At 34.6% G+C, this 15,134-nt stretch overlaps 2 protein-coding genes across 2 annotated transcripts; both read right to left on the reverse strand.

The window, feature by feature from the left end:
• Window positions 1–1,351: 1,351 nt before the first annotated feature.
• On the reverse strand, window positions 1,352–7,636 carry LOC124309461 (IQ and ubiquitin-like domain-containing protein). The gene is made up of 5 exons (XM_046773125.1): window positions 7,413–7,636; window positions 6,296–6,523; window positions 3,619–4,173; window positions 1,535–1,741; window positions 1,352–1,457 (listed from the first exon to the last, which is right to left on the reverse strand). The coding sequence occupies exons 1-5, from the start codon at window positions 7,634–7,636 to the stop codon at window positions 1,352–1,354; spliced, it is 1,320 nt and encodes a 439-aa protein (XP_046629081.1).
• Window positions 7,637–9,357: 1,721 nt separating this feature from the next.
• On the reverse strand, window positions 9,358–14,856 carry LOC124308763 (N-alpha-acetyltransferase 35, NatC auxiliary subunit). Its single transcript, XM_046771780.1, has 10 exons — window positions 14,686–14,856; window positions 14,150–14,211; window positions 13,474–14,009; window positions 13,038–13,230; window positions 12,612–12,793; window positions 12,115–12,447; window positions 11,089–11,481; window positions 10,753–10,926; window positions 10,240–10,356; window positions 9,358–10,148 (listed from the first exon to the last, which is right to left on the reverse strand). Exons 1-10 carry the CDS (start codon window positions 14,736–14,738, stop codon window positions 10,008–10,010), a joined length of 2,184 nt encoding a protein of 727 aa, XP_046627736.1. The 5' UTR covers window positions 14,739–14,856; the 3' UTR covers window positions 9,358–10,007.
• Window positions 14,857–15,134: the final 278 nt, after the last annotated feature.

The raw sequence follows: 15,134 nt of genomic DNA on the forward strand, positions 1-15,134 counted from the left end.
GTGTAACCCACAATACTATCTATATGCACCCCTGAGGAAGGTGAAAACTACTCCTATGTACTGAGTTTTGTAAATCCAATGGCCATTCTGAGATCTCTGTTTGTCAACTAATGAATTCCAAGCGTATTTGGAATACGTTTATTACCAAATTTCTCCGTTAACGAATTACATTCACGAAAATACCTTTTTTTTCCAAATGTTTACTTATAACAATTGTAAACAATTATGAATTCACAAAAAATTCTAATCATTCCAAAGTTTAAGTATTTTTGCACCTACAAATGGAAACAAATGCAGGATCTTGCATGGAATATAACAAACATGACAAATAAAAGGTGCCTCTGCAGTGGCTTCTGTGACTGAAGCTCACGTTTACCTCGATGAATAATGCCGTAAGAATAAACTTGCTTACGTGCTCTAACAAATGTCGTGACTGCAGGAAAAATCTGAATCGCCAGCAGGTGGCGCCACCAGCAAACGAAGCGATCGAGCTGAAAATCGAAGCGCGAGAGATCAATTCATCAGTTCACCGCTAAACACCAGAGGTGACGAGTCGTCCGATACGATTGTAGTTCCTTTTACTCCTTATTTACACCGCCCAGAATATAATGAAAATTACTTTGAAGTTACTTGTTGAACAATCTTGGAGGTTTTTCATCTTCTCGCAGTTAAAAATTCTTGTATAAACTTTCTAAACTCGGACGAAATACATCGCATTAATTCTTAAATAATCATCATCGTATACACTGAAATCAGTGGTTGTATACGACTACAATCTACAATTTTTCGGGCAGTCGTGTATTCTCGATATTTTTATTCCCGACTCAACCAATTAAAGTTCACTTTTTTTACCTGAAAAGTGGGACGAAAGTGGGATATTATTCCCTCTTTACTTTTTTCCCCTCATCTATTGGAAAAAAGTAGCATTATTATTCCTCATGTGCGGGAAATGTGAGGTCATATTATTTCAGTGTGTCTGGTTATCTCTCTTACTTTTACATTTCGAACCACGCCTCTCTGTACTATTATAAACTTTAAGTAAGCTTATAGTTTTCTGACTGATATATCGCACTTACACATAAAAGGAAAACACTTTTAAGTCAATAATGTGATCAGAGTTGAGTCGGGAATAAAGTCCCAGATGTAACACAGGAATAAAAGTCTATTATTCCCTTGTTACATAATGTATCTACTATTACGGAAGGAATAATTCGATGGTATACAGTTGATCCTTTGACTGTAACAAATCAATTTTTAATTTTCAATCTTGAATAAACATTATATTGATGCGGGGTACATAATTTTTTTCATTATCCAACGTTCGGCGATAATCCACCACCTAAAAATCACGCTAAGCGTAACTATGAATTGCTTTTGGAGCTTCGTAATCCTTTCGCTTTTGCACCATGTAAAATCGCGAAGATTCTCGGTAGTGTTTCTCGAAGACGACCAACTCCCTGTAATAAATAGTTATCAACGGTAAACACAATCCTTATGAAATTATCAAGTACTGAATAAAAACTGGTTATTAAACCTGAAATGACTTTTGGCTTGCTCTTGAGCTAAAAATATTTTCTCAAGCAAGCTCTGAGCGTAAACTGTCCGGAAATCTTTGATGTAGTAATGAGCCTCGGCTTCCTCCTCAGTTAGTAAAATGCAGTTCCATGGTGACCATTCGATATTTATATCAAATCTACCAAGTCGTAATTTGAAAAGATCGTCGTTCTCACTTATCACCGATCTACCGTGCCAAATGTTGTTAATCAAGTGATATATTCCGGGCTCGCGCAAGATGAAGATTAGGCTCGAAAAGCAATTCCTTTTCATTTCATCTTCTCGTATACCGTTCAGCAGATACGTATACAGAGAGAAATTTATACGGGCCTGTTTTCCCTCGACCAATCTCTCACAAGCTGAAATTTCCATCGATATTGAATAGAACATCTTAGGTGAGTAGAAAATTTGCTTACGTAATAGTTACAAGAAAAGTGTACAAGAAACTACATTGAGAAGATAAACTGTATGAAATTTTACTATTCCAAAATTTTTAAGACGAACTCTTTTTACGGGTTTATAAAACCTAACGAAATCGAATTTTTTAATTCTCTCCATATAATGATTTTTTCTAACAAGTTTCAAATATTTAAATAAAGTTTTCCAATACCAGTTTTTTCAGTTCACAAGTTATTACGAATATTGAGGATTATTTCCGTGAAATAAAATGTATGTGTATTTAAAAAATTGAATGTTTATGGGGGAGAACGGTTAACTATTAATCAGACAAACAAGTTCACTCATCAATTGAAGAAATTTTGCAATCTTATTTCAACCTTGTATGAAAAAAAATGTCAAATTTAAATAAACAATTTACAAGACATTATCTTCCACAACGCAAAACCGAACAAACTCACGAAAAAATAAATGCTAAACGTATATTCATACTGTTACCTGAACAAAATAAAAGTTTCTTCATTCTCACGTGAGCCGAAAACCTGTGATACGATAGCATCCTAAAACAGCGTCTACAAAACAACATATTTGTTTCCATAGGAAGTCTGAGATCCTCGCAATTTTGATCTCGAGACATAAAGTCATCCTTGCAATTGCACCTGCAATTTTCACTATTTTGCACAAAGTACAGAAACGAATCTGCGGAGGTGAAAACGCATATGAAATACAAGCCTCGGGAAAGATATGCATTATATGTTCCAGGAGGTTTCAAGTTTTTTACGTTAATACGTACGGTAAAATGCAAAAATGCTTGAAACCTTCTGTCTAACTTGTTTTTTATTTTCGGTCCAAAACAAAATACGAGTTTAATTCTATACGAATCATGTGACAATGCTTCCCATTTTCTCACGTCAGCTGTATCGCCAGTCATTGTCACATAATTCGTAAAGAATTCAACTCGCATTTTGTTTCAAACCGAAAACAAGTTACCCAGAAGGATAAGGGATTTGTGCAATTTACCGTACATTAGGGTAGTCTTTGAAAAGAGCATTTTTGACTTTCGACCGGCTAACCTCCAAAATCAGTTCCACATAATTGAAAAAGTCATTCGGTTTCGATAAAACTCGGTGCCCGGAGGTTTTCGAGGTCGCTGATTACGAATCTGAACTTGAAATTACAAAATTCAAAATGATTGATCCAATATAGCAACATCAATTGACTTTTGGGATTTTAGTCCATCATATTGGATCCGCCATTTTGAATTTTGTAATTTCCAGTTCAGAAGATTGGTTATCAGCGACCTCAAAAGTTCTTTGAGTATCGAAATTCACGAAAATCGAGTGACTTCTTGGATTATGGTCCACCATATTGGATCCACCGTTATGAATTTTCAAATTTTGATTTCAGATGCATAGTCAGCGAGCCAAAAACTCCCCGAATACCAAATTTTATCGAAATCCGTTTGGCAGATTTAACGTGCTCCTGAAGAGGTTAAATGGGGAAATCAACCCTCTTGCGGGCACGGGTTAGAGTTGAGATAAAATCTAATAAAACAAGGAAATTATTTATGAATTATTTCGAGCCGATTGAAATTCAAAAATGGCCTTTTGTAAGGACCACCCTAATGTACATACACCAAAGTGGTATTTCAAGATGAAAACAAAATACGATACTGCACTCTCAATTCTTCGCCTCAATTGGTTTAACCATTTGCTTCTGACTCCACGACTCATAAGCGTGATTTCCTGATCGATCAAATAGACCAATTCGTTAACCGCTTGGCAGTGATGATACTTTAGTGAATTTTTCAGCATCACTAGTAGCTCCGTGCGTGATTCGACAGTCGAATTTTTACAGCTCAAATTGTCATACAGCCGTTTGAATTCGCGAGCACGTTGCACTTTGACAGTGATCATCTGCGTGGGTTTGCCTTTGTATCCGTTCCACTCGATTGGCGCACAGTGAAATGTTAGAAACTTAATTTTCTTCTCTTCCAGAAACTCGGTTTTAACGTTTTGCTTTAATTGATCAATCTCCCTTAACATGTCCACCGATTTGTTTAACAGCATCACATTTGCCGCTCTTTGGGCTCCCTTGAAAAATATGCCTGCAACCCGCTTCATCTGGGAATGTTTCCACTGATCCATCAAGTTGTACAACATGTCGAAGTCGAATCTCGACGACGGATATGTCTTTCTTATAATGTCGTGCTGATGCCTCCTCCTATTGCAAAGGATAAGAAGAAAGCACGTATCATCTGAGAACAGGCATTTAGGATTAAGAGGAAACGTCAGTGAAACTCTAGGCTTTTTCGATTTTCTTAAAACTTCAACTCGTAATTAAACTCCATAAAACAAGTGGTTTTCACTCGGTTCCGAAAGCTACGTTGGAAGGGTTGATCACTCGTGAAATCTGGTGTACACTTTTCCGGAAATCTTTTGTAATCCCTGAAATTTGACTTTGAAAAAATCCTTTGAAATCCCATAAAGTCTTTTGTAATCTCTTAAAATCGTCTGAAATCATCTAAAATCTTTTAAAAACTTTTAAAATCCTTTAAAATCTTTTAAAATCATTGTAATCTTGAGTACAGGTGTACGTCAAATCGACGAGTTATTAACCCCACGGTTACGTTCCATGTGTGACCAGGTATTATTTAAAATAATGTAAAGTGGTGCTTTACGAAAAATGACTTGCGTTACAATTCTTGTCGTAAAAAACTAAAAAAAATCTACAGCTATTGGAGGAGCGTAGGGAACGAAAGTTACCATGAAAAGTTACCAACAAAAAAGCATCCAATTTTCCCAATAATTGGCAATTGATAATTTTTGCAAAAAATTTTGATTCGAATTTATTTGAAAAACGCCACTTTTTCACGGTATTTTACATAATACCTGGACACATATGTGGAACGTAACTGATTGGAACCGAGTGAAAATCACTTGTTTCGTGGTGCTTTATTATGAGTTCAAATTTTAAGCGAATCTGAAACAGTCTACAGTTTTACTGACATGTCCCCTTAAGGATGCCCTGGTGAAAATAATTTCTGCTATAATCTGCGGAGACACGGAAAAAGAGAAAATCGTAAGATATCGACTTTGCTTTTTTCATGTAGAATTTTGAAAAAATCCCGTCATCTCCAACTATCTACAACAAAATGAAAATCAAATAATCTGAAAATTTCAAACGTACGAATTTCTGTAAAAAATATTACGATAATTGACAGTTTTCTACAACAGAAATAAAAAAAAATCCTCTAGCCTTAAAATTAAGAAACAAATTCTGTGAACATTTTGTAAAATTGTATAACGAATTCATTCGAAAATTTACAATTTTATAAATTCAGTGATAGTTTCACGTAAGTAAATTGCGAAAACTGCGAGTTTTTACGAGTCCTGCGGAAATCTACAACTCGAAAACATAAGGAAACTGTTTTTCATAGAATTACGGCAAAAAATATCAATTTCCAGTAACTATAAATATATATAGTTTCTCTATAAGATTACGGACATCTTTCAAGTATTTTCTAAATTAGAAAAAGCTCCGAGGATTGAAACCAACATTATCCAAATTCGTTCATTTGTTTTCCAGATGGTGTCGGGTAAAAAATTTATCAGCCACGCACACACAGACACCCGGATGTCCACCCGAAAATGATCGAAAAAGATTCTCGTAGAATTTGAAAGGTCGAGATCTGGTGAAAACTCAATTTTTCATTTTCGGAGTGATTATAATAACCGGGTGATTTTCAGCTTGTAATATTTCATGATTTTCTACAAGTAATCTGCAATAAAACAACCATTTCCTACGATTTTCTAGTTTTTCCCGATTTTCGTTAAAAAAAAACTTTACTTTTTCTCAAACTTTCCAAAAATGTCGTACTTTTCGCTGGAGTTTATAAAAAATTGTACTTCTCAACGAAATTCTAAGAATACTACGAGAAATTTTTTTTGTCTTATCTGGATCCTAAATTGTAATTGACATTCATAGAAAATTGTGGATTTTTATTATTTTTTTTTGTATAAACTAGTAGTTTTTTACGAAATTCCACAATTTTCTGCGGAAAAAAATATACATATATACGTTTTTTCCGTGTAGAAAATTGTAATAATCTTTTTGAAAAAATTGTAAATGCACATCATTTTTCCTACAAATTTTCAATTTTCTATGCAAAATACTACAATTTTCAACGATTTTCCAAAATTTGCCACGCTCTCGGACAATTTCCTACGACTTTCGAATATTTCCTACAATTTTCAACGAATTGCACTTTATTACAGTTTGGCGTAGAAATAATTATCACCAGAAAAGTGTCACTTTTTGAGACAATGAACATGCAGTGTTTTACTTGTATGCCAAGAGCCTTTCTTCCTCGTGCCGTTTGCAGTCTGCCACGAATTGTCGATAAGTGGCAGCAGACTCTTTTATAAATCTGGCAATTCGGTATGCTCTGTAATATTTTTGTATCATCGTAGCTTTGCCTTCGATGTCTAATTTCGATTGCATTTCATCGTAAGTTTCGTATGGTTTTGGTCCAACGTATTTATCCGAGACATTTGGAACGTAACAATCTTCACTGCGAAAAAATAAGCGTGAAAATGTAGCCTTAAAGTTCATTCATTGCTGGATCAAACATATAAAATCAGCTCTATAATCTATATAAAGGGTATTCCACACGATTTGAGTTACCTTCGAACATCGACACACACCTTCGACTTTATATTTTCATTCCAAAGTTCTCATGGATCAAAATTGGACCGCTTACGAAATTCAAGAATTTTCGACTGAACTTAGTTGAAAATTAAAATGTTGTTACAACGAAAACAAATTGGTCAATGAATTCATTTTGAATACAACTGTAATGTCAAAAAATTTCAAACTTTTTTTCCGGATTACTATAAAGGAAAAACAAAAGAAATTCAAATTATAGGATATAATTTTTCGACTTCTGGGAAGACATTATCAGGCGTGGATCGGAGGGGGATCTCTTGTGAAGTACGTAATTTATAAGAAAATAAATTTTAATAATGTGATATTATTCCGTGGTAAATTGAAATGGAATTTCTTCATCTGGAGGAAGACGTTGAGTGTTGAAAATATTCATTGATTAAGAAAGATTACATAATTGAAAAAATTTTGGTGAGTCTTTTTCAAATTATTTTTCGTCAACCAAAGCGTTTTCGTAAAATGTCAAAGTTCAAGACAAATCCATCGATCACTTTTTTTTTTCAGATACAGCATTCCAATTCCGAGACAACACGAATCGAAAATTCTCGGATTTTGTAAACCGGCAAATTGTAATTCTTGAGAAGTTGAAGACGCTCGTTCAAATAATTTTTAAAAACAATCAGACAAGATACTCGCACACAGTGTAATAAAACCCTATAAGGGAAACTAAAATCGAATGAGTGTCGAAGGCCAGAGGTGGAATGGGGCCCCATAAAACAACATAATCCGTTAATTACCGCCACATTTGAGTTGCTCGATGGACAGGCGTTTCGGTAAATCGGGTCTTTGTTTCCACCGTTTGAATAGGTCTTGTGCACTGAGAGTTCCATGGTATTCGTTTCTGTCGAGGCCCGGTTTGAGAATTTGCATTTAAATATTGAACGCCGGTAATCTTGTGCCGCCATCCGCCCAAATAAGGTTTTTTTATCGTACGATCTTCCACTTCCACGACGAGAACCATATTTTATATATTCTCGCCTTTTTCAATCTCCAATCAGTCGGATGTAAGGTAAAACAATGTTTCCGATTACAGAGAAAATAAAAAAATGATGTATCGCATTCACGGGTTTTTTGTTTTTCGTTTCTGCGTAACACGAACCGAAGATTTATCGTACAAAGTTGTAATAATTGTATACTTCAATTATGCTTAGATACTGGCAACTTGGATTTTTGATGAAATAATAAATACTTGGAAAAGTGTCAATTTCACTTTCGTTTCTGTAATTCACCTAGTGTTTTGTTTTTATTCCTTGATATCGCCTGAGAATGAACAAAACAATCGAACACTTTTCAAACTCGATTAATCGACTGACTCGATTATTTTTCCTCGCAATCGGTTTTTGTTTTTTCACTCTCATGAACGATGCAGTACAATATCAGTTTATGTGGGTTTGTAACATTTTTTAAAAAAGAATGGTTGGGACGAAAAATCTGAAAAAAATGGTGAGTGCTTTTTTTTAGGTTGTAGAATCATATAAAAAATAATGATGCAAATTGGCGAGGGTCAGGGAAAATGTCCTCTCAGTTGGCATGGAATACCTCATATACATATGTATCGATATAAGTTGCAGACACCACCGAAAAAAAAAATAATTAAAACGTCATTATTCGCGCCAATTATTGTAAACACTCATAATTCAACATACCAACTACCTAACAAGATTGAATCTGAACAATCTCGAATACGACATAAGCTAAGATATTCACAATTTGAGAACAATTTTTTTTAAGCAGAATGTTAAAAATAACTGAGCTCTGGTGTTTTTAATCAGATTCTAATGTTTTAGCGCTAATGTTTTTCATGCTGATCAGTTCTACGCAAGATGTGTGAAAAACATTTATGAAAACCCCCATTACAGTATATAAATATCATTACTGACGAACATCTGTTGTAACGTACTTACAAATACATATTTTCGTCTACTCTAGAAGTAACTATTTCTAAACTTTTTTCAGGCAATCTCTTGAGATCTATATAGTGAATAAAATAAGCTCAAAAACATTATACAATTGGGACTGAGATTGGATGTAAAAAACACCAGAGCTTAATCATTTTTAAAACCGTACAATGGTAGTCAAAACATTTTGTACATCTTTAAAAAACCTCAAAGAGTGTCTTATAAATTTTCCATTGCAAAAAACATTGGATTCAGACGGAATTCTAAAATCATCTAGGAAGTACATTTTGGCACAAAGATTGCAATTATTTTCAAAAGTGGATGTAATGTAAGCCCGGATTTCTTGTGAGCAAGACTCCAGTTAAACCGCTGACCAACACACCTCCGCTAATTATATAATGTAATAAATAAACGCTTATTTATAAGTTCCATTACTTCATCATTGGCGAAAGTATCGGGTCAATCAGCACTGCGCGATCATGACATATCTAAAAAAGCAATGAGCTTATTGGCTGAACCTGGCTCGTTACTCTTTTCGCAACTTTTAATTCAACCGATGTGGCTCATTCATCCTGAAAATTACACACAGCACCAATCTTCTATGTTCAATAAGTTACTAGCGTAACTTTAAAACGGAGAAATTGGATATCCCTTTATTACATAAGGCAGATGCTTGTAAATTTCGTGTCCTTTGTTTGGCAGATGATGCATTTTAATGCAAACACAGCCCGCAGTAAAGTGACAAGAGAGAGAAGAATAAAATGAAACTATTTCTAACAATGGATATTATAGTTTATTTACAGAGATACAGAAATTTTTGTCGTGAATGCGAAAGCATGAATGGAAAGAAACATACAAAGAATTTTAACATTTTTTACAACTTTCAAAACAGTTTTAATAAATATGAAAATTACTTGGACGCATAACTAATCCTCAAACAAAAACAATAGACTCTCCATAATTCAATAACCGTTTGAAAAGAAATTTAGTTCACTCTGATATCTATAAGTAAAATTAGGGGAAAGAAATTTGAGTAAAGTTTCGTTACAAATTCAAAAAATCCACTCTTTCAATTCCTACCGCCATTTTAGATCACGTGCTATTATTCTTTCCTGATACATGTTATACTATCACTCTGTAAATTTGCAGTCAAAACCTACAGAACATTGAGTAAAGCACAACAATCACTCACTGAAAAAATACATTTTCTTAATGGATGAGTACAATTTCTAGACTTTTTCAAAACCATAAGATTCCCTGACTAGTCTCGGTTTACTTCCAAATCTAGAGCTGCCCTGTGAAGTACGTATTCGTATAGTACTGTATGCAAGGAGAAGCTGGGCCGAGAAGTAGGTATGGAGAGTCCACTGCAAACATATAGGTATGTATAACTATTGTATGTATGGGAATTTATTGAGGTAACTATAAAACAAGCTAAGCGAGTTTAATCAACGGAAAATGTTGGTGGCACGAAAAATCGAAAATCGGGGGTTCCGTCGAATCCTTTTTATGTCCTCCAGCCAAAAGTTTCAGGACAATAAAATTCGTCTTCGATACTTTGAGTAAATCATTAATCTGAAAACAATTTCGAAATATTAAATTAGCAAAGATATTGTATTAATGATTTCATCGGCACTTTGTGATAGACCAAGTGTATGTATATTACCTGATTAACTGTATGCACATTTGCTGGATACAAGGACAGAGCACTTTCTAACATATTTCTAGCCTGATGAAAGTGTCCGCAACCAGCCAGGTACTGCTTTTCACTTGTAACAGTTTCCTGTATTGCAAAAGAACATGAGAGTATACCGATGTATCTGAGCCGGTCCACAAACTTATGACCAGCTTTTAAGGGTTAAAATTTCAATCCGGCTGTTGTTCGGATATGTTGTAATGTTCACTAAGATATAGAAATCCTGCATTTTTTAGATCTTTACCTAACCGGTCTTTTACGAGACTACAACATATCCATATTGCAATCAGATCGAAATTTTTATCCTACATACTATACATGTATACTTTACGAAACTATGGCACAAAATCTCCCAAAAATTCGGCTCAGGAAAATATTTAAGAAATTGCATTTCCCTCGGCAGTTTGTTTGCTGTCTTCTAATGTGACTTATAGAAGTTCGATGTTACTTTTTACCTACGATTTACACAGACTACTAACTTACATCTCTGTTTAACATCTGCCCACTTGTCATGTCTAGAAATTCCTGATAAGGAACTGGTGGAGGAGTTAATAATGATGCAAAAGGCAACAACCTGTGCTCGTATCTCACTCGCTCCGAGTCAAACTGTGATTCGGGTAGAGGAATCTTTTTATCCATTCGAAATCCCATCAACGCCTGTGAAAATATCACACTTTAGACGAGGCTCATGAATGTCAACATAAATAACGGACAAACAGCGTCTTTGGTTATTCTTCAACTCATTTCAACAGATAATTTTGTAAATTTATAAATGAATTGATTTGAAAGAAATATTACAGAATCAAAAAAAATCTTGACCTTGTAGTATCCGCCACAAATATTCTGCATAGCTTGGTACATTAATATTTCTAGACTGTATGGTCTAGGGGTGGATTTTTTTTTCTTATTTTTAGCACTTTTTTTAGCCCCTCTGCCTTTGTGAGTTTCACTATGAATATCTTGTTCCATGAGAAAGGAGTCCGCTCTTGTGATTGCAGACATAAGCCACCCATATAAAAACTCGTACAGGTACCAAAATATATAATGATACTCATGGACCGAATATAATTCCAGTTCAAAACCACTCAGTAAATACATAACCATCACACGCAGCGTGTGGTACAATATCCATGTGCCAAAATATGCCAAGTGTGGCCTTGGAGTGTCGCTTTTCAAAGATAGTGTGTGCAGATATGAATCCACTCTTTCAGCCTGTAAAAATTAATTTCAGGATCAATGCACTGAGAAAAATCTCATTTGTCATAACTACTTCTAAATTTTTGCATAATGAGTAACGATACAGTAACGGTACAACTACATTTTCTGGTTATTGCAACGTTAAATCTATTTTTTTGTTGAATAAAGCTCTAACATCAATTTATTGTAGCCTCAACATCGAATTATTACGCAAGTTACAATGAAATATAGTAGGAGTGACCATCTAATAAAACGAAAAGTAACACATACGAGATATTCGGGTTGCAGTTACAAAACTCTTTTCTATTTTTTATCCCGAAGTACATTTATCAGTATGATGAAAAATAAAAGTAGCTAAGGACTGTATGATAACCACAATTAGAAATTTTTCTCAGTGTATTACTCATCAATCGATGAACAGTAAACAGGAAAATACTACATAATAAATTGGCAGTTATTTCAAATCAAGTGATATTACAGGACATTGCTTCAATTGCATGACTCTTTTCAGTTTTCTCAACTTTTTAAACTCCCAACTAGGGCTGCATTGATTAGCTGAGGTTTAAACTCGACTTGACTACTCAGCATAGATTTTCTGCAAATTCTTTCACTTTTGCTACAAATGTTGATGTTTCTAGTTCAAAATACCTCATCTTGTAGAGCAGCAAAGTCTTCTAACAAATGGGCCAGTTTATCTCTTTGCCGCGCTCGATTGTGTCCACTAAGTTGCACTAAACTACCGAACAAGCATACACAGTGGCCCAAGAACCCATCAACATAATCCTTTGCTTGGTGATTCTGCAGTAGTGTGATTTTCGGCATCAATGCTGGAGGAGCAATAAAAGCCCTAGCAGCATCTCTCAATACATCACCGAAACTTTGAGTTCCAAAAACTCGATTGGTTAGAGGCAGGTAAACGATTTGTAGCATGGATCTGGATAGTATGCATGGGCTTTGGCGTGAAAACTCTAAAAAGAAATCCTAAAAGCAGGAGCATTATTTGTAATTTGTGGAAAAGGTTTTTTTTTCAAATTTGGCACAATAAAGTAAATTTTCTTACGGACTTGATAACTCATGAACGTTGTTACTATAATTGTTGTACAATCAGATATGTTTGTATGTTATTTGATGGCCAATTTATTTACCAAAGCGCCGTGGAAGCTAGTGTACCCCGTTATTTTGCTGACCGTTTTCAATCGATTTAATAATTCATCTATGTACTCCAAGGCCTCACTTCGTGGTTTGATTTTCGTGTATCTTGGAAACGTCGGAGGCAATAACCGCTGATTTACCATAGGGTCAAAACCCATAATGTTTGGATGATCGCCTGAAATAAGGATTGACGTCATTCTAAAAGTTTTTCAAAACGCATGTTTACAAAAGTCAAAGAAATTTAAATTAAAATCAGTAGTTATCTAATACTTTTGCATTAGAGGAAAAATTTGAATTTGCAATAAGATCTTGTCAAGTTATGAAAATAATTTTTACAGTTTGCAAATTCTTTAAACAGTACAGTTAAATAGTCATAATCGCTTGTAAACCTAATTAACTCAGGTAGAAAGTATACTAACATAATTCGTCAGCTTTTACACCTCGAGAAACAGTTTTTATCATGACCTGCATCATGTCAGAGCAGTTTGATAAAAGCCTTTGACAATCAGCCAAGTTTTGATGGAGCTGCTCTTTCCTTCCCATGAGCGACAGGGTTTGATAAAACATCTTTGTGAACCTTATTCTAGCATATAAGGCCAGAGCATCATTATACTGTGGAAAAAAAATCAAATTACTCAACGTTCGCAGTCGCAATTCTGTAATCATTCATAATTTATGTTCTAGTTTGAACGACTCAGTAATCGACAATCTCGACTATGATACTTGGACAAATAACTCTTGAGTTGTAATAAAATAATAACATCGTAAAATCTTAGGATACAGCTAAGCGTATCGAAGATACCACAAGTTAAAATTTATAAAACATTTTAATAAAATACAAGAAAAAGGACTTACTTCTCGATTAGACTCATCATCGACTGGTTTTATTCTACTTTTTCTGTGCAGTTCCTCTTCCACCTCTTTCAGCATTGCTATAGTCTTTTGCTCTGTAATATCCTGTTGTAATCTGTAGCCATATGTTACGCTTTGGAAATCTTCCTCCTCAAAAACCATAGCCTTGTTAATACAGTCTTTAATAATTTCAATAATCTTATAAATTGCATAACAAAATGTTCGCAATGACTTGTCCAATATTTGACCTGGCTGATGCAAGTACAAATTAGTAAACACAGTTTGCGCCAAACTGTGCCCTTCAAGCCAAGAGACTATGCAAGAATACGTCGAATCAATGATTCCGATCACTTCGGCCAAGGTTAAATTATCCAATTTTAATGCCCCAGAGTCTACTGCCTGTTTGAACGAATATGGCTTGCTGTTTCCTCGATTGCACAACATCCCGGCGTCCATTTTTGGGTCCATCATTTCGATAGCAGACATGGCTTCAAATAGGCCGAATAATTCATCGTGCAAAAGTTCACCCAATTCCAAGCCTGAATATAGGTAACGTTAGTCAATTAAATTACAATAATTGCAATCCGTTAATCTTCCAGAAGATGGTCACAAAAAGCTTTAAAAGTATGGATAAACATACAACTAATAATTTCTAGAATACAATGAGAATACTGCTTACTTTGCACGGAACTGAAGAAGTCATTTGTGATATCAACCCAGTTGTATGTCAGCTGGTCGAAACTGAAAGTTTAAAACAGAAATAAAGACGAGCTTGAATTACGTACAGTCAATGTCATGAATCATTTTTTACAACATTACCATATTGCATCTTTAGAATTACCTTACAGGAGTCAGATTTTTCAAAATAACATTATATTTTGCCGTATTTCTAGTCTACTGAGTTCCAAACGATTCTAAAGTTACGACATACATGATTTTTCTTAAAAATGTAACGTTATATCAACATTACAAACTTTATACTCATAAATTGAATACATTTTTTTTCAATTTCCCGCCATTTTACAATCAAAAGATGGTGAAAAAATTACTTCGATTCCATTTAGATAGAAGGAAAATAGAATAATTAAGTAAAACGTGTTTTGTATAGAAATAGCTTTGGAGTATGGATTGGGGTTGACTTATTCCTAACCTAAAAATGACAACATTTTCGGAAGACTCGTCAAATCGGGTTGTTGGATGAAAATGTTAACTTACTGCATTTCTTTCTCGTGAATATTTTCAACTAGATCTCTTGCCAAAGCTGTCATTTTAAAAAATTACTTCATTAGATATTATAATTAAACCTTCCTATAATATTTTCCTATTCTACTGCAATAATTTGCAGCACATTCGCGCCTGCAGTAATGTCACCGATATAGAGATCAGTCAGTAATGTCCACAGGCCAATCGCTTATTCCCACCATCTACCAACCCATTTTCGCATAAACCCCTGCTTTTTTACGTTCAGCAATGGTTTTCACCCTGGCTTTTACTTTTTACTTTCCACTGCGTTCGTCCGTAAAAAAATACAGACTACAGATCGCTCGGTTGTATATTTCTTACGTCCGTGCATTTTTCACATGATTTTTCGCATTTCGAGAATTTTTACCTATGACCCTAGGAAGGAAGATTTTACCCACGGACAAGCCACGGACTTAATTTTT

This window comes from Neodiprion virginianus, chromosome 7 (genome assembly GCF_021901495.1).
Source record: "Neodiprion virginianus isolate iyNeoVirg1 chromosome 7, iyNeoVirg1.1, whole genome shotgun sequence".
NCBI classification, from domain to species: Eukaryota; Metazoa; Arthropoda; class Insecta; order Hymenoptera; family Diprionidae; genus Neodiprion; species Neodiprion virginianus.

What these genes read in the sequence shown, in the direction of transcription:
- LOC124309461 (XM_046773125.1), bottom strand. Translation starts at nt 7,636, where the DNA reads ATGGTTCTCGTCGTGGAAGTGGAAGATCGTACGATAAAAAAACCTTAT. An exon ending in GAAAGGCTCTTGGCATACAA is followed by an intron (nt 4,174 to 6,295) that starts GTAAAACACTGC and finishes CCTTTGCAATAG; the next exon opens with GAGGAGGCATCAGCACGACA. An exon ending in CAAGCCAAAAGTCATTTCAG is followed by an intron (nt 1,458 to 1,534) that starts GTTTAATAACCA and finishes TATTTATTACAG; the next exon opens with GGAGTTGGTCGTCTTCGAGA.
- LOC124308763 (XM_046771780.1), bottom strand. Translation starts at nt 14,738, where the DNA reads ATGACAGCTTTGGCAAGAGATCTAGTTGAAAATATTCACGAGAAAGAA. An exon ending in ATTCACGAGAAAGAAATGCA is followed by an intron (nt 14,212 to 14,685) that starts GTAAGTTAACAT and finishes TTAAACTTTCAG; the next exon opens with TTTCGACCAGCTGACATACA. An exon ending in CTTCTTCAGTTCCGTGCAAA is followed by an intron (nt 14,010 to 14,149) that starts GTAAGCAGTATT and finishes ACCTATATTCAG; the next exon opens with GCTTGGAATTGGGTGAACTT.